This window comes from Hippocampus zosterae, chromosome 18, assembly GCF_025434085.1.
Source record: "Hippocampus zosterae strain Florida chromosome 18, ASM2543408v3, whole genome shotgun sequence".
Lineage (NCBI taxonomy): Eukaryota > Metazoa > Chordata > Actinopteri > Syngnathiformes > Syngnathidae > Hippocampus > Hippocampus zosterae.
In genome coordinates this window covers 9,455,030-9,477,253 of record NC_067468.1, presented here as the reverse complement: position 1 = coordinate 9,477,253, position 22,224 = coordinate 9,455,030, and the positions used below count along the sequence as shown (strand labels likewise).

The window sequence follows — 22,224 nt, the reverse complement described above, 5'->3', positions numbered from 1 at the left end:
TGAACAAACGCTCTCCACCAAATACTGCCTTAATTGCCAATGTATAGGATTTAAAAGTTGAATGCAACTGAACTGTACTGGGGTTGGTTAATTTTTTTTAACAAACTGTAGCGTTTTGCACACCACTAAAAGGCCTACTAAACTAAATGCCTTAATAAATATTTGCGACTCACTTTTGCCATTATGTTGCAGAATTTATCCTCAGATATGTAATCTGTGGCTTTCAGCAAATTTTTGTGCTCTTTCTGGAAGTTATTAGTTTTTTTAAGGTCCCATAAAATGGGTTTAAAATGATATTTTTGTCCGTGTTTTGGGATACTTTATGGCATATATATGGTTTGAACTATTAATATGAGGAATTATTATTATTATTAATTCTTTTGGGGGGACTGCTAAATGGATACTAATTAAAAACATTCCAAAAGAGCTAATAAAATGTGAGATTTTCTTATATAACGTGCCTTGGCACAGAAAAGGTTGGGAAACACTGGACTGAAGACATGCACTCACACACACACACACACGCACACACACTTCCCAGAATGCACTAGAGTGCCGCTCTGGATTATAACACTCATCTGTGATGATTTGTCCTCGTGGCCTGATAAATAATACACATATGATATAAGATACACGCTTGAAAACATTTGAAAACACTGCAGACTGTTTGACGTAATCTCGGAATACTGCAAGAAATAAAGTGCACTGGAGTGATGATGATGAGGAGCAGAGTAAACACTTAAAGGGAGATTTCAAATAGCTCTCTTGGTCAAAAACTAAAATATTCAAAGTGTTCCTGTTGTGTTTTAGACTTATTGCTGCCCCGGATGCGCCGTCACCAGCTCAGTAGGGAATTTGGTTCTGGTAGTATTGCAGCATGTCGTATGTCTTGCTCCTGGAAGGGGAAACCCACAAAAAATGGATTTGCACTGGAGCTTTGCATTTTTTTTATATTAAGCAATAAATACAAAAATAACACATTTAAAGAAAGTTAAAAAGCTTGATTTAAAATATGTAAAATAGTAATTTTAAAAAAGCCTTTATCTCACTGAGCTGTACAAACATCTCGCTCTCTAATTTTGTCAAATGAGTATGTGGAGCGGCGTTACAGCCGAACGTGCATCTAGCTTAACGTTACGTGTTAGCATTAGCTGCTCCTTTACCTGCTACTGAGGAAGCAGCTTTGGATGACCTTGATGATGAACGCCGCCGCCTCTTTCTCGCTCATCTGGGGATTAAACCTGCCTCTGATTATGAGGGCAAAAAAAAGAAAAGAAAAAGAAAAAAAACGATTCACTTCAATTCACCCTGCTGATGTGCGCTGCTTACACAAACAACAAAGCTGCCACCAGCTCAGTGCTGACAATTTTCTGACACCTGCGGCTACTATTTCTGGGAGGGAAATCCCATTTCATTTTACGGTGATAACGCCCTGCAGCAATTTGTGTTTCCGTGACTCACTTGAGCAGTTTGATGGTTTGTCCTCGGAAGCACGGCAGTCCCGTGTCCAGCATGAGTGTCACCAGAGATACCACCGCATCCATGTACGGCCTGGAAGGAGACGACCACTTCTTGAGACACAAGACAAGCATTGCGCCGGCCGCCGCCACCTCTGCGCATTTTTTCCTACCGTACGGCCAGGTAGCCTCGCACGCACATCTCCATGAACCACTTGAAGGGGGTGGCCTCCATCTTGCCCCCCATGATCATCACCATCTCGTCCGTCAGCTTGATGTCGGGCTCCCAGCCCAGATTGCCGCCCGGGGAGCTCTCGAACATGAAGCCGAAATCTGGGGGGAGAAAATCAAAAAGTAATACAGAGTCAGGATTTCTTGTGTTGGTTGCGTTTAATCGTCTCAATCAGAAATTGTATACGTGATAGATGTACAGTATTATATTGGCGATTTGTGGTCCTCCCTGTGCTTTACTGCCATCTTGTGGCTGCTATACGTATTTCTTCAGCAGTTCATCTTTTGCGCCCAAGCCACGCGCAAATTTTTAAGCAATCCTTTTTGATCGGTTTTTACAGTACACAGGCAAGTCAGACAGCTAGCATGTTAGCATCAAATCAATCCTCTTTGGAAACGGTAAGCTAACAGGAAGGAAAATGTAAAATCCTCCTCCGTTAGGCTTTCAATTTTCTTGACTCAGGTCGCTATCTGGATTGAGTTTATGTGACCAACTGTTAGCATTAGAGGGGCAAATGGATTGCGAAAAATGCACCCAACCGGAGGCCAAAAAACGTGAAATTTTTTTATCGCTCCAGCTAGGTGTTCTCTCAAGACAGGTTGCAATCTTTTTTGTATGCGTGTTAATATAACAACTGTTAGCATATTAGCAGTTGAGCTATTCTCTTTCTAAATAGTAACCAACCACCAGGAAAAAAAAATAATAACACAGGTTGCTATTTTGTTATACCGTAGCATACTAAGTGTTAGCATTTTAGCAGCAGGTGTTCAAAATCGGACCACTGAACTCTTCATATTTCGTGGAGACCAAATCTGGTTTACAAATAGCTGCCGGGTGCCCCATTTTTTTTAGTTGTTCTTATTTACCGATGTGGATGAGGTGGCCTTTGCTGTCCAGCATGATGTTGCCGTTGTGTCTGTCTTTAATCTGCAGCAAGAAGAGCAACAGGCTGTACGCCGCCATGCTGCGGATGAAGTTGTAGCGAGCCTGTGGAGCAACCACACCATTCAAGGGAGACCAATGATGCTTTCTCAACAATTTAACGGAGATCCCAGGTGTCTTGACAAAATCTTTCCCAACATATCTACTTAAACATAGGACAAAAAAGCAATTCAAGGGGAGCACCTTCTGGAAGGCCAGCGTGGATTCGTCGCCGTATTGGTTGCGGAAGTAGTCGTACATGCCAAAATCAGTCTGTCTGCCTAGCTGGTCGCGGGACTTGCAGTCCGGGATGCACTCGATCACGCCGCACTGAGGAAGAACCGCTCGGTCACTGCTGTCAAATACTTGCAACAACTAGCCACAGCAAAAGATGCAAGTTACCTCCATCTCACAAATGAAAAAAACAAAAACCTGACTGCTGTTTTTTTTTAACCATATAAACATACAGTACCTTAAAAAAAGATGAATGAAACAGTTTGTGCATAAAGATTTCATACCATCGTGGTTGGCCACCAGGAGGCAGTATAATACATGCTATAATACAACAACATCAACGCGCGTTTTGTTAGTCCATCCATGGCGTTTGACATAATCCTAGCATGAAGGTAGTTGAGTTGCTGGACGAAGCAATGTGTGTTTTTGGGTTAGTAATAATTAACGTGTGCTTTGATTTATTTTTAGAAAGGCTGGGAATGCAAGGCCGTCTCACCCCGGGAGCAGTGGCCACCACCCGGTAGGGGAAGACGAAAAGGTCTAGGCCCACCAGCTGGAAGATGTTCTTAAAGAGTCCGATGATCTGCAGCGCCAGCATGTCCTGCAGCAAAAAAAAATAATAATAAAAATCAAAACCCAGATTTTCTTTTAAGGGCACATAGCCCTACAGGAGCATTGGAAGTTTGGGCTAAGCAAGGCTCACCTGCCGACAGTCGTCGCCCACTTTGAAGATGGCCGCCTGCCAGCAGACCCGCCGTGCCCCATCCGGGTTGTCCTCGTCCTCGTCCAGAGAGTCGGACGGGCAGCGTAGGCCCTCACGCTCTAGCTCGCTAACGCCGCAGCGCTTCACCTTGAACTTGGCCAGGTAGGGCGCCTTGGCTGCGCTGTGGGTGGGCACAGGGAGGATGGTGACAGATTGCGGCATAGCACGATTTGAGTCTGAATGCAGCCCCTAAACTCACTTCAACATGATGGTGGTAAAGCGCCATTTTTGTCTAAACGACATTCCTCAACTCATTTCAACATAGTTCCTTGCACATCAAGATGCCATCCAAGAACATGTTTCAAGGTACAATACCATTAAGACAAATCAAATTCTTTGAAACACTAAAATTATTGTTTCAACAAGATTGATTAATTATTCAATCCGCTGTCCGGAAATTGCTGCCCTCCATGAACTGTTTTTTCGTAGATCTTTTTTTCTTTTTCGGATTTTGGGAATGTTGTTACCTCTGCATGGGTGTTCCAGACTTGTAGTCAATGTCCAGAACGATGGCCTCAGGGTTACTGGGCAGGTAGCAGCCTAGCACACATACAGGCCGTGGGGATCCGGAGATTTTTGCATCTTACTGGTTTAAAAAGAAATCATAATGGCTGCATCGATTCTGCCATTTACGTTACCTGGCTGAACTTTGATATCCGACAGAGCCTTCAGACAGCCCCGTTTCCTCTCCTCTCCCTTGGGAATTGGCCTAGAAGACCAGACAAAATGTCCTTTAATAATGTCACCTCTATGTGTATTCTCTTATAATTGCGCTTTAATAAAAATTACACTTTGTGTATACAACCAAAACGGACATCTTTTACTCAGGATACGCCATTAGCTCAATGCTAACACACAATGCAAAACGCCATAGATCAGCTAACACAATTAGTATCAATGTTGTGGTAGTTACTGCCATCTGGTGGCCAAAGCATGCGCACCAAAAAGAGCCCCATTGAACGAAAGGATGACGTCATGATGCAAAGACCGTTTAATTCTTTACATTCTATTCAATGAGGTTTCTACTGCACAATCACGGAGTGCTTTTTAGTGCCTTTCAGTAACATCCTGATCATTTTGTTCATGAAACGCTGGATGCTGGCTTACTTGATAATGGCCGACACGTTGGTGATCTTATTGAAGAAGTCAAACTCTCTCTGGTAGAAATCTTTGGCCGGACCTGACAGCGATCCCGTGATCTCCTCCACCATTTGCTCCAGCAGCTCCCCGATGTCAGCTGACAAAGCCGCGAACCAATGAGACGCTCACGTGAAAAAGCCAGGATGGGAACAAAGTCCTATTAAATTTTTTTTTTAAACCTACGGTCCTTCTGGTGCGCCTCCTCATCCATGAAGATGTTGGTCTTCATATTCCATATGAACTGGTGGGCTAGCAGCTGCGACTTCTGCGCGGCCCACAAGATGTACTCCCTCACGTAACCCATCTGAATTTAACAATGTAGCCAGTCAGTGCGAATAATATTGATGACAATATGTTGACATTTCAAAGGGAAAACAATGAAGTATTATTGCAAGTGTGTTTTAAATTGCTCATACCACAAAGAATTATAGTTTGTACTCCGAGGCAAAAAAGTAGCCATTTTTTGATCACATGGAACGGCCAGCTTGCACACAGCTCAAGCCAGAAACATTGGAATATGGATCCAAGTCTCACCTTTTTGGCTTTAAACATCAAATTGGATGCTTTGGCATTCTAGTACATCTTATTTCATTTAAAATCCATAATGGTGGTGTTCAGAGCCCCGCCCCCCTAAAATGAAAATTGTGTCATCATCTCAATATTTATGGACCCTTACTTTAACAAACTACAAGAATAAATACCTTGTCATAGCGCAGTGCTTGTACAATCTGCGGGATGTAGAACAAGATGGCGTCCTGCAAGGGGGGGAATAAATAAATAAAAGCACCTCACCGATGAGGCAGCAGCCGCAGGCGACTTACCGGAGGGAAGGAGCGCAGCACCTTAACGCCGTACTGTGCGGTGAGCGGGTGCGGCGGGTACATGCTGCTGAAGTAGGACAGGCCTGTTGGCGGGTCGGCGGGTGCCCAGCACAGGATGTGGCTCAGCTCGGGAGAGTCGGCGTCAATGGTGTGCCACGTTACCAGGAACTACCGCAACATAACAAACGCACATTTCAAACCAAAAAGGATTATGGGAGAACTAGTCAATTGTGCTGTGGTTGCTGTTAGGCTTGAAAGGCCTCCACCTCTCACAAGCAATTCAGCTTCTCTGTTGCATTGTGAACCTGGCAGCCATTCTGAAGCTGCCGCACACCCCAAAAATATGGAAATGGTCAGACCTTGACGGCTTCTGGAACGTCACTAACGGCACCGGGGTCCAAACGCACCAGCCGAGTCACTTCCGCTGTGATGGCGTCGTTCTTGAACCTGGTGGGGGAAGGCAGATCTGTTGCATTAATCTTTGCCTCCCCTTAAACTGTTCAATTGAAAAGTAATTTGAGTCATGACATTACTGTTCAACAGTGATGAAACTAATCATGTAGTAAATAGTTAAATACACTTTGATCTCTCCTATTTTCTGCAGTTTGTTCAATTGAGCCCCCCCACCCAAAATTGAATTGTAAAAATAAATTCATTAAAAAAAAAATCTCATTAAGTAATTTGTAACTAATGCAGTTATTGTAACTTAATTGAAATGAAACAAAATGGCACTAAAGTTAATTTGTTCAAAATAATTGTTTAAGTTCAAGTCACATTTTAAATAAAGACAATTCGAATGACATTGTGTAAAACATTGATCTTTTTATTCTGTTTACCACAATGTCCCAACTTCATTCGAATTGGGTTTGTGCAAAAGAATAAACTTTCACGACCCCTTTCAGGCCAACCTGCTGGGCAGTTGCATGGCGAGGTAGGGCGCGATATTCCAGGCCAGGTTGACGTTATCCTTCCATTGCTTCTCGGTCAGGCTGATGTATTTGGACCTCCAGTTGGCGATGCTGGTCTCCACCGACTGCTCGGTGGCGATGGCCAGCTCTTGGGTGCACAGCGGATTGTACCACGTGCTCAGCCGCTCGATCTCGCTCGCCTGGGCAGAAGAAAGAAGACTCTCCATTTAGGTGGGCGGGGAAGAAAAAAAAAAAGATCTGATGGAAAGCAGATGCTCACCAGAAGAGCCAACAAGAGGGTCCTGCGCTTCATGTAGTACTTGTGGAGCTGCGTGCCTCGGTTGCTCTTCTTGGACGCTCCTGAGTGACAAATTTCCAAATTAGGGTTTTAACAAATGCACGACCAATATGGAGGTCTCCATTTAGGGGTTAGGAATAAGGTCAAATGAATGTAGTCTGAAACAAAGCCCTACCCGATTTTTTGGATGCTGTGGACATGCCACTGGAAAGTGGGTACGTATTAATCCATCCCTGGCTGCTCTGCTGCGAGCGACTGCTGGAGTCGACGTTACTGCGCATGTCGGCGGCGTTCATCACCGACAAACTGTTCAGCGACGGGTCCTGGTTGTCTGTCCGAAATTACACAAACGAACATTTAGAACACAACACAATAGCAACGGGAACAGTAATACACTGGCAGCATCCACATGATTGATGATGGAGATGTGGAGGTTTACATGCACGCCCTGAACTGCGAACGTCCTTGGCTTACCAATTGACACTGAAACAGCATTACATAATTGCGACCAAGCAAGGCATTTTTCTGTCCCACACGACAGTTCGGTGTCAGTTTGCGAAGCTTCACGGCTGTCACGTTGGTACAACGTGAGGCATAGTTCATGCTATCCATTGCAAGTTTCTTGAAAAAGGATTTGTTGGTGATGACAAAAATTTGAAGTTGGTACGGGTGTAACGGGCTCCACCTCTTGGTGTGCCACAAGGCTCTGCTCTTGAGCCCTGATCGTTTCTACAGTTCGTGAATTGGTCCTCCCAAGTCTGATTAAAGAAGACAAAATGGACTTTGTAATCGCCGGTGCTACAAATCGTTGCATCTCTGGAATTCTTACACTAATTTACAAATGTAACACGGCAGCTTGATGATGAATTGCTGCCTAATCTGAGTGTTTGAGGCTTTCTACAAACTGTGGCCATTTCATCCTCACAAGGGTCAGGTGAGTACTGAAGCTGATTTTGGGCAGCAGGTGGGGTACACCTTGAACTGGTTGTCAGACAATTGTAGGGAACACATTGACAACCAACCATTCACACCCAAGGACAATAGTTTAGACTTTTCTGAGCCATGTCATGCTACATGAGCAGAGTTTTACATGCACCTCCTCCACACCTGAACTTGGGATGATGACATCCAGGATGGAGGGTTGAGGGACTTTCACAATGACTCTTTCTCACGGCGCCTTAAAAGAAATGATGAGGGGAGTTGTGCTTCCTTGCACATTGGTGGATTAGAGAGAAGGTGGGCGGGGGGGTCTGGCTGGTGAGCTGACATGATGAGGAGTAGTGCATCTCAACGCAAGTGACAAATTTGTGCTTCATTTCCTCACGGCTGCAAGAATATGTTCCTAGATTAATGAGGACGACTTTAAAATAATTTGAAACCCCAACTGAGATCAAACCCAGAAGCCAAAAGAAGGAAAATTAGCTAAATACTGTCAACACTATTGACACCAGTATTTCCCAGACTACAACAAGGCACATTTCTTGAGACAAACCTCAAGATACACCCAAAACAAAAATGTCACAAAAAGACTACATGCAGCACAAAAGTAGTGACCTCATCTCAATTTACTCACAATTTCTGCAGTGTGTAATCTGGATCTGTTTAGTTGAAAACTAGTGTAGAATGAACGGGGGTCTGATCGATCAGTTTTTTTTTTTTTTTGTGGTTAATTCTGATATTTTGAAGAAAAAAAAATCGGATTATTACATTAGCCGAGGCATGTCAGTGGCAGGAAGCGGTGAGGACCCACTGATCGAGACGACGTCGATCTACAAGCAGCATGGTGAGGATTGAGCAAAGCATCAAATTTGCCACGCGTACACGCATGCTCCCACCGTGCGTCGCCAACACCGCTGAGGCTTACTTAAGATGGATATCGGAGAAGTGCTGGACACGATAAGCGATCCAAATATCCCGGCAGAGAGCGTGCTCGGGGCCGAGGTGGTACCAAGCTCACCGGGGGGCACCAGATGGCACGCCGCCAAATACTTCTTGTCCGACAGGATGCTGGCGTAAAAGCGGATCATGACGCTGATGTCCTCGCGCAGGCGTTTGTCACCCTGGGTGGGAAACTTTGGAGACACGCTGCAGACGGAACACAAGCTGAGTTTACTTCAGCTACTCCTCACATATTTCTCCGCTTGCTGATGAGATCAACACGGACGGATCAAGTTTTTGCAGTGGGACCTCATCCGTATGAATTGAACTGCCATTAATCCGTGCCAGCACCACCGAAAAAAAACTTTCTTTGATTAAAAAAAAAAAATCTGTCGTAAATTACATTTTAGTTTGCAAAACAAAGGAAAAAAACGCATGCGGCAGCTCCTTAGTGGAAAAATCAACGTGGTCAGTCAAGCCAGCATTGCATTTGCATGTACCTGAAATAATCGAAGGCTGTGGAGTAGATCTTCTCTCGAAGGACGTTCCTGACGGTGGCGTTGGTGATAACATCGGAGTGGAGCACAGCCAGGCCCAGCGTCAGTAGCCTGCATCAAATACAGGAAATAGAAAAATATATAGATACTGTATATATATATCGCACATCCATGCAAATAGGTAATTCTGCAGGTATGAAATCGCGAGTATGTGGGGGTCCATTATATAATGTGTGGAAAGACAGCTAGTCATGTGCACCTGAAGCGAGGTCCGATGGCAGCCACGTGTCGGTTGAGGTTACTCTTTGCCCCGCCCACATTGAGCGAAAGCGAGCGCTGGAGCAAACTGCAGAAGATCTCCACCTGGTCAGCACTGGAGTACTTGGCGATCTCAAACCTTTGCACCAGAAACTGGATACAAGGTGATGCAACAGCGTGAGGCAGAAGTGACGATGACCCCCCCCCCCCCCAAAAAAAATAAAAGGCTCGCAGGCAGACCTCAATCCAGATGTGGTGTGGAGTGACGTCTGGCGGGCAGGGGACGGGCTGGCTCTCCTCAGACGCCGCCAAGGGGTCGGCCTCCTGTTGCGCGTCGGAGAATAAGCCCATCTTCAGCTCCACGGTCATCTGCCACGCTCCCGCCATCTCACGCATGAACTGCAATCAACAACAATAGTTGTTGTGAAGTGTATTTACTGAATGTGCTGTCGTACTCGTGTGGCTTTAAGGAGCCTGAGTCGCTCAGAGTATGTTCCGATGTTTTATTCATGTAGTTTAATTGACTCCCAAAGACGTATTTAGATGTCTTTTCAGACGACACACATTTACTGTACTTGAAAAGGGTCTGAAAATGGCCATTTTCGCTAGCAGCGACTGAGCTAGCCAAAGGTCGTAAAATGAGGCTAACACAGAATTGTTATCATTTTTTTGTCTTTACCGGAACTTCCACGCCAACACGCGCGGCCAGCAGCCATTCCCAGCACGCGATGGCCGTCTCCATGCCGTGCTCGGTGAACATCTTGAGGGGAGACCAGCACAGGTGGTGCAGCAGCTGAGGGTCGCACTCTACACAAGAAACATAATCGCCACAATGTTTGGAAGGAGCACGTATGGTGTAGTCACAATCATATTGCTTCTAATTGTCTGCATAGCTAAGGCAGGGGAGAATTATGATTTAGACAAAACTAGTGCTTCGCAGGAACTATGTTGAAGTTGAAGAGCTTAGGTTTTCACACAAGTTGTACTTCACAGCTATCGTGTGGCATACATAGGAATGCATAAAACTATCTTGGACCCACTCCCAAATTTTGTGTCGGAGAATCTCGGGTGATTGGTGGCCCCAGTTTGAGAATGATGATCACAGAACCTTTGCTGCTGATGAGCAAGGCGGCAAGCTTGAACATGGCCTCGGTGAAGCTTTCGGGTTGGGCCGAGTCAAGAGCGTCTCCAATCTGCTTGACCATCAGCCGGCCCAGGTCCGGCTGGCCCCGCACCGCCTGGGCGAAGTGGATCATGCCCGACACCTACAAGCAAGAAACGAGGAATGATCCGCCTCGTGTCGGAATGTGAAGGGTGGAGACGGATTGGACGGTCATGCGGACCTCTCCGGCGTAGCGGTTCCTCAGATTGAGGGAGGCCATGAAGTTGGAGTAGTCCTTCTTCACACAGGCCGGCCTCTCGGTCAACTGAGTGGACTGCAAGGCAACGAGAGGGACAATATGAACGCAACTTATTTTTGCCAATTCATGCTCGCTTATCTTCTAGAACCCTCTTCCTCAACTGGCGGACCGCGATCCACGACCGGACCGCCGACCTCCTTTGTCCGGACCCTCGGCAAATTGTATAAAATAATAATTCATAAATAGATTTTTACTATATCTATAATATAATCTGCGCATTACCGTGATAGCTTGTTAAAATTATCCGTTGTATTCTTTGCGTGCACTAACAGATGGGCAATGCAGAGGACCGCGGCAGCGCGACTTTGTGTTTATAATGTTTGACTCACTCAAGACCCTGGCTGAGCAGGGCATGTCGGCGATAACGATGCGCTGATTGGCTCCTCTGAACTTAAGGTGTGTCCATACATAAGCGTCAGCACGCATTCAAAATGGATGAATGCGTCAGGAAACAGACGCATGCGCGAGCCACAGTGTACTCCCAGCTTCAGCACAGGAGAGCCGCACACAGACAATTAGACAAAACGAATCGCGGGAAGTTTCGATTGTGTGCAGTTCTGCTCCCGTCTACCCGGGGATCTTTGCAGCTGTTTAATAGCAGAACACCGCAACATGGTAAATGAACATCACAATGGCGTCCTCAAATAATATTTGCATGCCTCAGACATTGCATTCACCTATAGTAGAAGAAAAACACTGCACATTCCTGTGCTCCCTTGTGTCAGTATTTAAAATGGTTCTTAACTCCACTTCTGATATATTTTTTAAGTTATTTCAGAGGGGGTGTGAAAAGGGGAATTGTACAAATGAAAGGGATATTTTTGTTTCCATGTTTAGTATTTATTTTGGTAAAATTAGTATTTTGTTTTGTTTTTGTTAAATTAAGGGGAAAAAAGACAACTACTGTTTAACAAAGTTAAAGTAAAAATGTCTTTAATTTCCCTAAAAGGGCTATTTCTATTATTAAGCAGGCACAACTTAATAAAATAAAAGAGTTCCTGTGCCTCAACACAATACCTCTCATTATTTGCTGTGTACTGGCAAAGTGAGTAATTGTTATTTTCATGCACCCCACTATTGGTTGGTTGTGAGGAGTGTTGATTTGTATAAGCTTGGCTTGACCATACTAAATGGGCATATAGCCCTGGCTTCCCATGACCGCCATGCATGGGACCGGACCTTGGTCTTATTAAAAAAAAAAAAAAACAATGGCATTCAATATTTGGTCTTCCATCCATCGTGCATTTGTTCCCTACCCCAAGAGTGGTGCTCTGCCGGTTGAAGCCGGCAAAGTGCAGGATGCTCTCCGTGGCCATGGCCAGTCCCGTGTGCTGCGACAGACCCGACACCCAGTTCTGATGTTTGTTCAGGTACTCCTGGAAAAGATAACGTGATGTCTTGAGACCACGCAACCGACAAAATGGACTCCTCACCGCAGGAGAACGAATGATAAGAATCCATCAGTGTAATTACCTGGAGGTGGGATTTAGTGACCGACGGAGCCCATTTCATGGCTTCCTTGAGGATTTCTCCGCAGCGAGCGGCAAAATCCTTCACTATGCTCTATGATCAGAGAGACAAAAACATATGAAAGCAGGACGACACAGAATTTGTGGATGAATAAAGAGGTTGTCGTTTTGTGATGCAGTTCTTGATATACTGTCCATAAACAGACCTGCGCCACATTTTCCCAAAGAAAAAAAGAATACAAAGAAAGCATGTTGTTCCCTAACCATGTTTAAAAAGATGTTCCAAACAAGTGAGTTAAAAAAAAATCTGGCATAAGCAAAACAAGAAAAAAAAAACATGACGACTATGAAGCAGAGTGATATTAGCTTGAAGGTTGTAATTACTTTACATGCTAATAACTAAGACTATGCTGTGTATCATTAGCTCTCATCTCATTTCATTATTTTATGAGTCGAATCTGTACTCAGAATTAGGGGTCGGACCCGGTAGGTTTTTAAATTTTTTTAACTTCTTCCTATTCTGTTTGAAAACGTGCCATTGCCTCGACAGACGGAGAAACTACTGCCGCCTTTTTTTTTAATTTACAAGCTATCTTGTGTTGATTACTTTTGTATTTATTCAATAAATAAATGAAAAAATTAAAAATAAACAACTCCAAATTTGCCCGTTGAAAAGAAACCAAAAAAAAATAAAAAATAATCAAGCTAACAATTGCGCAATAAATAAATAATAATAATAATAATAAAGCTGACCTCTCTGGCTTCGTAGGTATCAGGGACCGTAATCCTGTACGGCGTGTCGGGAATGTCGTAGTACGGTTGGTCCTTGTGGATGTCCTGCATCGTGAACACGGGCACGTTATCAGGTTACAAGTTATCATTATTGGTGCAAAAAAGGGTTTCGATGCGATTCACCGTTGACAGAACCTGAATGTGTTCTGGGCTGCGGCGGTAACTTACAGCGCTAAGCGAGAGCGAGAGCGTTTGCAGGATATCCAGCATGGTTTTCAGCACACGGCCGCTCCAAAGTAAGTGAGGGAAGCTGAGGACGCAGACACACAAGACAGACGTTAGGTCGGCAGGCGAGGCCGGGCCGGCGTATCTGTCCATACTCACGTTTCGGCCAAACCGGACAAATATTTATCGGCCACTCTGCGGATGCGCTTGTGGATGTGATTGAAGTTGACGAGCAGGAACTGGGCGTGACGCTCCAGCTCCTCCTCGTGCGCTTTGGTTTTTGCCTAAAAGAGGAAACGTTTTTTTTTGTCAGGCAGAGTTTGGTGATGGGCAAAGAGGGCATGAATGCGATTCAAGTTGTGCGCTAGGAGGATAAATATCACGTTTGCGTGGTCTTACTTTCTCAATCATCATTTGCAAGAAGACCTCAAAGACTTTGTCACTGACGGCGACGACACACTGCATCATGCCTGTGAGCAGTAAGGACACACTCAAGCAAAAGTTCTCATGTGCACAAATGTTTGCGTAATTTTTTTTCCCATCCAACTCCGCTTACCGGATTTGTCCTTCTGGATGGCTCGGTCCTCAAAGTACCGAAACATGACTTGGAAACGGTCAGAGTCCAGCGAATTTAGCATCCTGGTGGCAAACGACACGACGGGGACTTTCAAGAAGGGCTGATTGGGCAATTAATCGAAATGTCTATTTTGGCTTTTTATGAGTATAAATGTTAAAATTGAAGAAAAATTATTAATGTGTCAAACGGCGTGTTGTGTGTTTGCCAGTTCCAATATTGTCAAAGCAACAGTTTCGACGTTGTGTTAAACATAAATAAAAACAGAATACAATGATTTGCAAATCACGTTCAACCGCCAGCGTTATTATACACAAGTGACATATTACACACAGGATTTTGCGGAAATTAACTATGTGACTCACCTACTTTATTTATGGTTATTTTTTTTCACCATATATTTAAAGTTGAAGTGTGTGAGATGCAAGATGTATGTTGACCCACCTCATGTATTCCAGCCTGTAAACAGACAGCAGATACGTGGACATGGCGAAGTCCAGCTTGTTGATCAGCGCGGCGCCCTCTGGTGGCGGGTCCAAGAGGTTGATGATGGTGCTACGCAGCTCGTTCAGCTCCGCCTGGGACGCGAAGAGGGGCGGTTAAAGCGGTGTCACACGGGAAAACGCGACTTGGTGTGTTTGAAGCGTTTGTGTCGCAATACCGGCGTGACCGTGTCGTTCTTGAGCGCCGAGTTGTACTGCAGCTCGGAGCGGAGAGGCTCGCCGCTCGGGAACGTCAGCAGCGGCGATTTGGTGGCGATCTCGCACACGCCCTCGTACCACTCTTCCGGCCACAGACCTGGATCATCGGAGATGAGACGAAATGTTGATAAGAGAAGAGAAATAAATAGAATGAGGAAAAGAGTCATACCTGATCCTTCCACAGCAAAGCCCATGACCACCGAGTAGAGCCAGAAGTCCCTGAAGAGCTTCTGTAGGCGTGGTTTGGCTTCCTTGATCGGGGGCAACCTTTTAGTCAGCTGACCATCAGAGAGATACATAGTTAAAACTCAAGAGCATTCGGACAAAATGTCCAGTCAATGTTTATTTTTAAAGGATGTTAGGAAATGTTCAAACAGAGAATAGAAGCGACACTCCATCCCAAAATGGCTGACTTCCTGTGTCTTTTCTGGTATGGACTCTTCAGACTTTTTGGTGGGTCTACTCGTGAAAAATAATGCTATAAAATTCCAAATTATAGATTCAAACTGGTTTCAGGGGATGAATTTCCAAAACACTGAGAAAAAAAAACAAACAAACAAACTGAAAAACCCGCGACAGAATTCACACCAAGATGGTCATTTCGGACCAAAATGGGGGATTTTTTGTGGGTTTGCTCATGCCGGAAACAGCAAAGTAGAAATTTGGTAGACAAGTCACATACTGCATGAGCGGAATTTTCAAGACAATCGGAAAAAGCCAGAAAATGACAACATTGATCGTAAATTGGCAAATTCCCACCAAAATAGCGCACACCTCTTGTGCCATATCAAATATGACTTACGACCTTTTTGTCGGTCTACTTATGATATACTTGTCTCCCGACTTTCATGTCACAAAATGAAACTGACTTCCGGGCCGAATTTCCAAAGAATTCTTCGAAATGCTATTAACGGAGTAAGATTTGTGAATTTATGGGGAATTTATTTGGCCTACGCTTACCATCGACACGAAACTATTTCAAGGGGACCATCCTTGCGCTCAAAAACACTGCAGAGACAATGCAGCAGCATTAATTCCTTCCAAGACAAGTCATTAAAAACACCTCACCACTGCAATGACAGGGATGAGCACGCCCAGGTTGCCCGCGCTGCTTGACGCCTGCAGAAAAAGACGCAGAGGAAAATGATTTTTTTTTAAAAAGCCACAAAACATGCATTTAACTCAGACTGACAACTCAAATTAAATGTACATTTCAGGTTTGGAACTACACAAGAACCTAAAAGGGGCATCTTGAGAAGGTGCGATAAAATCAAAACGGACCTTGAGAGCCGGGCCTTTGTCGGCCGCCCGCTCGCTGGCCCTCTTGCCCTCCAGGCCCAGCTGCACGAAGAGCTCCAGCAGGTTGACCAGCAGCTCGTCCACCATCTGCTCAGCCTGCAGGTTGGCCGCGATGTTGCCCAAAGCGTTGATGACAGCCAGAGAGCAGTGCCTACACACACGAGGCGTAAGATCCATTTCATTCGAGCCAACGTCAGAAAGTGGTTGTCACACTGCTCTACAGACCCCAGGGGGTCAGTGAGGCGGAACTTGGAGGGGGGGATAATTGCCAAGGCATTTAGGTGTGCAAAAGGAACAGTAGACCCAAGCGTCAGAAAGAAATTCTGAAATAACCTTGTGAGAAGCAACAATACCGATACCAGCCTTATTTTAAGCTGATGATACCAGCCACCGATACCAGAGACAGAAAAAATTAATCGGACACAAAGTCCTCCTTAGCAGTAGTTGGCGCTATACTGCGGCAGTGTAACGCTGCAGCGAATCATCATCGGCTTCAGAAGGCAAGGTCTTTGCTCACAATTTTTTGTCTCATTGTGTTCAATGAAATATTACATATCAATAATACGAGAGCTATCCGTACTTAGTATGTGTGAGTACTCAAAGAGTGAATAAATACTCATGCAGGTGTCGGTTAGAAAGAAAAAGCAGCACTGAGTATCCCTAATAATTAACATAATGTGATCATCAAGTATCACTAATCAGTATCGGTGTGTATCCTAGTATTTGTACTCACTCTGGGAAAAAAACGAAGGGTTTATATATATATAAATATATATCCCGATAACGTGCAACAATCAAAACTAAGCCAACCTGTATCCATGGTCTTTGTAGTCCTTGGTGGAATAGACCATGGAGCTAGCCTTGACACTGATTTGCTGAAACAAATTCCACACTTCCTGGTAGATGTATTGCTGCAGACACACACACACCAAGACGACATGTTAGCGAAAGAAGCAACCGAAAGCGCCACCGGAGACTTTTAGCGGAGACACTTGCGTTGCCCGTGATGACCATGCAGCCCAGCTGGTCGATGATGAGCACGTCCAGCTGCGACGGCGGCTGACAAAACTTCTGCTGCAGGATCTGCAGGATGGGCTCCATCACGCGGGGGGTGTCCCGAAGCGCCACGGCGATGTGGCCCAGAGCCCGGATGGTGTGGTCCGGGATGAGGTGGGCGTCCCTGAGCGACATCGGACAGAGAGCGTTTTGGATCTTTCGCCAACAGCGCATCAAACAGATCAGATTATTATTATTTTTTTTTTTTACTTGTCATTCTCCTGGGAGATGTAGAGACGATTGGACAGGCTGGCCAGGAAGGCTTCCACGATGACGTTATCCATAGTCAGCCCTGCCTTCAGACACCTGCGGGGGAAATTGTCTTCATTTGCGTGTACTCGCGCACATGATTCGTTATGAAAAATGTGCGAGAATCTCAAGAAATGACAGCGAGCGCCTGCTTTGGACGTGCCAGAGTGTACAGCACGTGTGTTTCCCAACTCACCTGCAGATGTTATCGATGGAGATGTCTCTCAGCTGTTCGTACATGGAAGGCTGGCTCTTCTTGCTTCCCGAGTTGGCGCTGATAGTGGACTGGGAATGCTCGTTGGTCACGTGGATCTTGATCTCGCCGCCTCCTTGAGGAATCAAGACAGAGAGGCGGAACGTCCAGTTTTAGCGGCGAGCCGCAGGAACGTGGCAACGAGGAAGGTGGCGAGGCTCACCGGGAGTGCACTGGCTGTGGTACTTGTATAGCTTGACCAGGACCGGGGAGGGCACCACCAGGAAGTCCCTCAGCGACGTGGTGACCGAGTGGGCGACCACCGGGAAGCGCTCGCACAGGCGACCCAAGCCCTGCAGGCGGAAAAAAACGCCAAGATCACGTCGACGCTGTCAGGCGGAATTCTCGGCTTGCCGAATGACAACTTTACAAGAAATCCAAATAACAGCAACTTGCTCGAGTTCAAAGTTGTGCCAAGGCCCCAAAAAGCTTTTTCATACGTCACAAAACCAAATGCATGTCCATCGTCACCGACATATTACCGTATTGTCCCGAATATAACGCGGTGTTTTTTGCATTGAAATAAGACTGGAAAAGTGGGGTTCGTCTTATATTTGGGGTCTAGACATTATACCCATTCACGACGCTAGATGGCGCCAGATAGCATTGAAGCAAATGCTGAACTTGACTCCCCAGGCCAAAGTGAACCCCTGTCACGAAGAAGAAAAATAAAAAATAGCGTCAAGAAAGAAAAGAGAAGAAAATAACAGAAAATGGAGAAACGTAGCGATAATCTGGAGAATGATGGGTCGAAGATCGGCCAGGTTAACCGGCAGCTGCGGAGAAGTTATGATGTCATTTATATTTCAAAAACCAGAAGCCATTCATTTACAAATGTGATTACACTTTACATATTTAAATGTTCAGATATTAAGATTTGAATGAGGCAAAATAAGATGCCTTTTCTCTCCAATATATTGTTAGAATCATTTGTTTCAGATGTATTGTAATGATTTTCTGTATAAACATTAATTTGGTGTTAAAAAAGGCTTTTTTCAAACTTGAGTCTCGAAAAAGAGGGGGTCGTCTTATAATCAGGGCCGTCTTATATTCGGGCCAATACGGTAAATTCGTAAAATGTCTTAAGCCACGAGCGGCCAAAAAATAAATAGGGGAGTCGGTTGGCGCTCGTTACCTGCAGGCAGCAAATGAGGAGGGGCATATGGGCGATGATGACTTTACTGGAGGTCTTGGACTGCAGCTTCTCCGACAGCTTGCTGCAAAGATTCTCAGCTCCTGCGGGCAGCGTTGAGAGAGAAACAAAATGAGGTCGCGTGCCGCCGCGTTGGCGCGGGGGCCGGCCGGTGACGGAGGCTTCTCACCCTGCTCCTCTGTGACGGCCCACACCATGAGGTCCACGCAGGCGGCGTTGGCCTGGCAGCGCAGCTTGAGCGGGCTCAGCTCACTCTGGAGGTACTCTACGTCGTGCAAGATTCTCTGCAGCTCCGACTGGCTGCTGCTGAATTGCTCCAGCACAAAGTCGTGCACCTCCTTCACGAAATCCGTTTGGAGGTCTACTCGCGGAGGAAGGGGGGGTTGAAGGAAAAGCCAAATGAACAGACAAATAAATAAATAAAGGGTGGGTGGATGGATGAACGAATGAAAAATAAATAAATAAATAAGGAAGGAAGGAAGGAAGGAAGCAAGGAAGGAAGGAAGCAAGGAAGGAAGGAAGCATGGAAGCAAGGAAGCAAGGAAGCAAGGAAGCAAGGAAGCAAGGAAGGAAGGAAGGAAGGAAGGAAAACCAGGACTGACCTTTCAGGTTGTACAGGGTGTCTCGGAGCATTTTGAATATGGCCACATAGAGGGGGTCACTGAAGGTTTTGTAGTACACATGAAGACCAGGATTGGACTGGGAAGAGATCATAAAAGTGATTGCATCGATTCAAACACTGCAGCCTTGCACCCCGAGGTTGACAATCGGCCCGAGAGAGGTTTAACCACTTGAAATGAGACTGCTCCATAATATTGATTGGGATAGAGTGCTAAAATTATGTGTGTGTGCATGTAAGCCAGGTTAGTTGCTTCAGCAGTTGATATGAATCTAGTTGGTGTTTATGATTAAGACAAGGATTTTTAGGGGGCTGTCATGTTTTTTGATCCCCCCCCCGTCCCCTGACGAAGAGCAAGAGCACTGTACTCATGTTTTGAAGAGTGAAGCCACAGTCTTACTTCTAACAGTTCTGCCAAGGTGTCATCCAGAGACTTCAAAAACGACTCTGAGACGATGTCTTCAACCTGTTGAAGACAACAACAGTGTGACGGGTTCAGATGGTGAAAGTGCACGTGTGTGTATGTGTGTGTGTGTGTGTGTGCGGTTTCACGGACCATGCGCAGAAGCTGCCTGAGTGTGTCCAGGGGCACGCAAAACTCCCCGCAGCTGCTGCCGGTGAAGAGAGGTGAAGCGGAGAAGCTAGAGCTGATGGTGGAAAAGTAGTAGTCCGGGTCTACTGAGCTTCCGTCGGGAAGGTACGAGCCTGGACAGCGGTTCCGGTTTTGGGTCAATTACACATGGGCGTGAATTGTATTATGGCGACGACTGGAACAGCGAGCTCCACTTACCTTCAAAGTATGGCGCTGACGGGTCTGCCGGGGAGCTCGGGGTCAGCCTGGTCCTCTCTGGACTGGCCTGAAAACAAACAATTGAATGAGTGCGAGAACATGGCCGCTGTCTTTTATAGCGAGGCCCATGCGACTGACATTGTAAGCTCGCCAGCTTGCTAGCCACCTAGCTAGCCACCTAGCTAGCTATCGTACTTGTTTTAACATATCTTGTCAAGTCAAATTTTCCTGTTTTTTTAGGAAATCATTTTTTCTTGAATCAAGTAACACATTTGTCGTTGAAATGCTTCGTTTCCTTAGCTCAGTGTATACCTGTTGAGATACGGAGGACACGGAGGAGCTCTTGCATCTCAGGGTATCACCCGGGAACACGCTGAGGAAGGAGCTGGGCAGGATGGAGCGGAAGTCGTTGAAGGAGCGTCGCCGGGCGGTGTCGCTGTCGTCCGCCGCCGTCACGGGGGGCGCGGCCGGCCGCGGGAACAGCTTGGACAGCAGCGGCTCGTCCGTGTTGCTGTAGCGGCCGAAAGCACGCGCCACGCCCAGCAGCGCGGGGACCGTGTAGCGGCACGTGTAATCTACGTAGTTGGGACCTGCAAGCAAAATAGAAAGTCAGTTTCATGGAGGCCTGCACCTGGCTGAGGATGGAGGAGGCGCGTGGCCCACCTTTATCGTGAGACTGGGGGTTCTCGCACAGCTCTTGCAGGACTTGCATGACATCCATGATGGTCTCCAGAATCTGATGTAACAGTAACATCTCACGCTGCTTTGACAACACTTGCACACAGGTACACAAATGCTGACACACACACACACACACACACACACACACACACACACACACAGACCTGTCCACGCAACGTTTCATCTCGCTGGGCGACGTCCGACAGCAGCGTCACGAGACAAAAGCTGAAATTCTCGGCAATGGGAAGCGTCCCTATAGGAAATCGTCACGTGGTTAAGCGCAGCCGATATGGAAATGAGGTTGGAACACAACCAAATGTGGGGAAAAAAAGTGCCAGCTCGGGACTACTTTTCTGGTTTTACCTGATCCTTTGCGTTCCGAGCTCTCCTCAATCCATTGAACTCTTGGAAGTCCTCTGAGCAGTCCCAAAAGGTAGGGCACGATGGCATCTTTGTGCTGCAATTGTAGGGCCACTTTTGAGATTCCAAAAAAGTGAGCGGCCATCCTGATAGTGTCAGTGTGGTGCTCACCTGCAGGTTGGATTCCACCAGGAAAATCCCGAGGGCCAGCACGCCGTCCCGCCGCCTCTCGTCTAGCTGGAACACTCCTCGCACGTCCACGGGACACATGCATTGTAACTTCTGCACCTGCCAGTATAACACATAACGCACGGGAGGACATTTAGCACAAGGTGACACGTGCCGGTTCATCATGTAATCTGCAGCGGCTACGTGAATAATTTAAAAAGGACAAAGCAAAATTTGTGATTTGCATCTGTGTTTTGGATCGTTATCCTGATGCAAACATTCATTCTCTTTTGGGCTTCAGGTTCCTCGATGTTGTCTGGTTCTGTGTTAGAAAGCTTTCCAATGATAACGGTGTTATAAAAATAGGACGAAGAAAGTTTGAAACTCGGATTGAACAGAGAAGGTCACACCTACATTCTAATTGACCAGCATTGACGAGACGTTGGGTAGAAATTGCTGCAATTGCTGCAATTTTCACCGGTTTTACAGTCATAACTTTTAAGTATTTCTAACTAGAAAACAAATTCTACACAGCGGAGTCGTCTTTAGAGGATCTGTCTGACAACGCTGGTTATGTCAATCAATCTGGGAGCGTAAAAAGACTGGGAGCGTATGAAGGTGACAGATGTAGGTAGTGGATTATGGACAGTCATTATTCGACTTCAGTTTATGACTACGGCTTCATTCAGTCACCTAAGACCTGACTTGTCTCCAATAAACCTACTCATTAAATGGTCAGAACTTAGTGAGGCAAAATTCACATTTAAAAGAGACAAGTTGAAGTCGGAGCCGCCCTCGAGCCCACTTTGCGTGTAGTTAGCATGGAGGCTAAACGTCGTGCTAACCTTGTCGAGCGGCGCCTGCCGGTGAGCCGCCAGCGAGCGAGCCAGCGACAGGACGGTGTTGAAGTAGAAGCCCCGGCTCCCTTCTCCGCGGAGAGTCATGCTGGCACTCCCCAAGGTTAAATCGGCAGCAACACGAAGGGCAGCGGTAACATCTTTTGCATTTTGGCCCAAGCAAAATGACGCGCCGACAAATACGGCGAACGAGGAGGTTCAAAAAGCGCC

General features: G+C 46.0%; 1 protein-coding gene across 3 annotated transcripts; it reads right to left on the bottom strand.

Moving 5' to 3' along the window:
• Positions 1–431: 431 nt before the first annotated feature.
• On the bottom strand, positions 432–22,205 carry pi4kaa (phosphatidylinositol 4-kinase, catalytic, alpha a). 3 transcript variants are annotated; one of them, XM_052050525.1, is made up of 54 exons: positions 22,003–22,205; positions 21,161–21,277; positions 20,993–21,086; positions 20,794–20,882; positions 20,612–20,684; positions 20,261–20,538; positions 19,949–20,015; positions 19,715–19,863; positions 19,559–19,624; positions 19,142–19,238; positions 18,709–18,900; positions 18,522–18,622; positions 17,550–17,679; positions 17,330–17,462; positions 17,095–17,190; positions 16,825–17,008; positions 16,639–16,739; positions 15,811–15,979; positions 15,598–15,648; positions 14,699–14,807; positions 14,490–14,626; positions 14,273–14,406; positions 13,811–13,893; positions 13,654–13,724; positions 13,414–13,538; positions 13,258–13,339; positions 13,051–13,134; positions 12,302–12,391; positions 12,085–12,204; positions 10,751–10,843; positions 10,516–10,672; positions 10,087–10,214; positions 9,648–9,806; positions 9,409–9,560; positions 9,153–9,260; positions 8,639–8,859; positions 6,950–7,105; positions 6,757–6,836; positions 6,477–6,676; positions 5,928–6,015; positions 5,569–5,736; positions 5,449–5,502; positions 4,931–5,051; positions 4,715–4,844; positions 4,246–4,316; positions 4,075–4,147; positions 3,548–3,728; positions 3,341–3,445; positions 2,815–2,940; positions 2,556–2,676; positions 1,631–1,790; positions 1,462–1,551; positions 1,164–1,247; positions 432–895 (listed from the first exon to the last, which is right to left on the bottom strand). In XM_052050525.1, exons 1-54 carry the CDS (start codon positions 22,099–22,101, stop codon positions 844–846), a joined length of 6,399 nt encoding a protein of 2,132 aa, XP_051906485.1. In that variant the 5' UTR covers positions 22,102–22,205; the 3' UTR covers positions 432–843. The 3 variants fall into 3 exon arrangements, 2 of the variants coding, with proteins under 2 accessions (XP_051906485.1, XP_051906486.1); XM_052050526.1 differs by having other exon boundaries at positions 8,732–8,859; XR_007959797.1 differs by lacking the exons at positions 432–895; positions 1,164–1,247; positions 1,462–1,551; ... (6 more) ...; positions 4,246–4,316; positions 4,715–4,844 and adding an exon at positions 5,282–5,377.
• Positions 22,206–22,224: the final 19 nt, after the last annotated feature.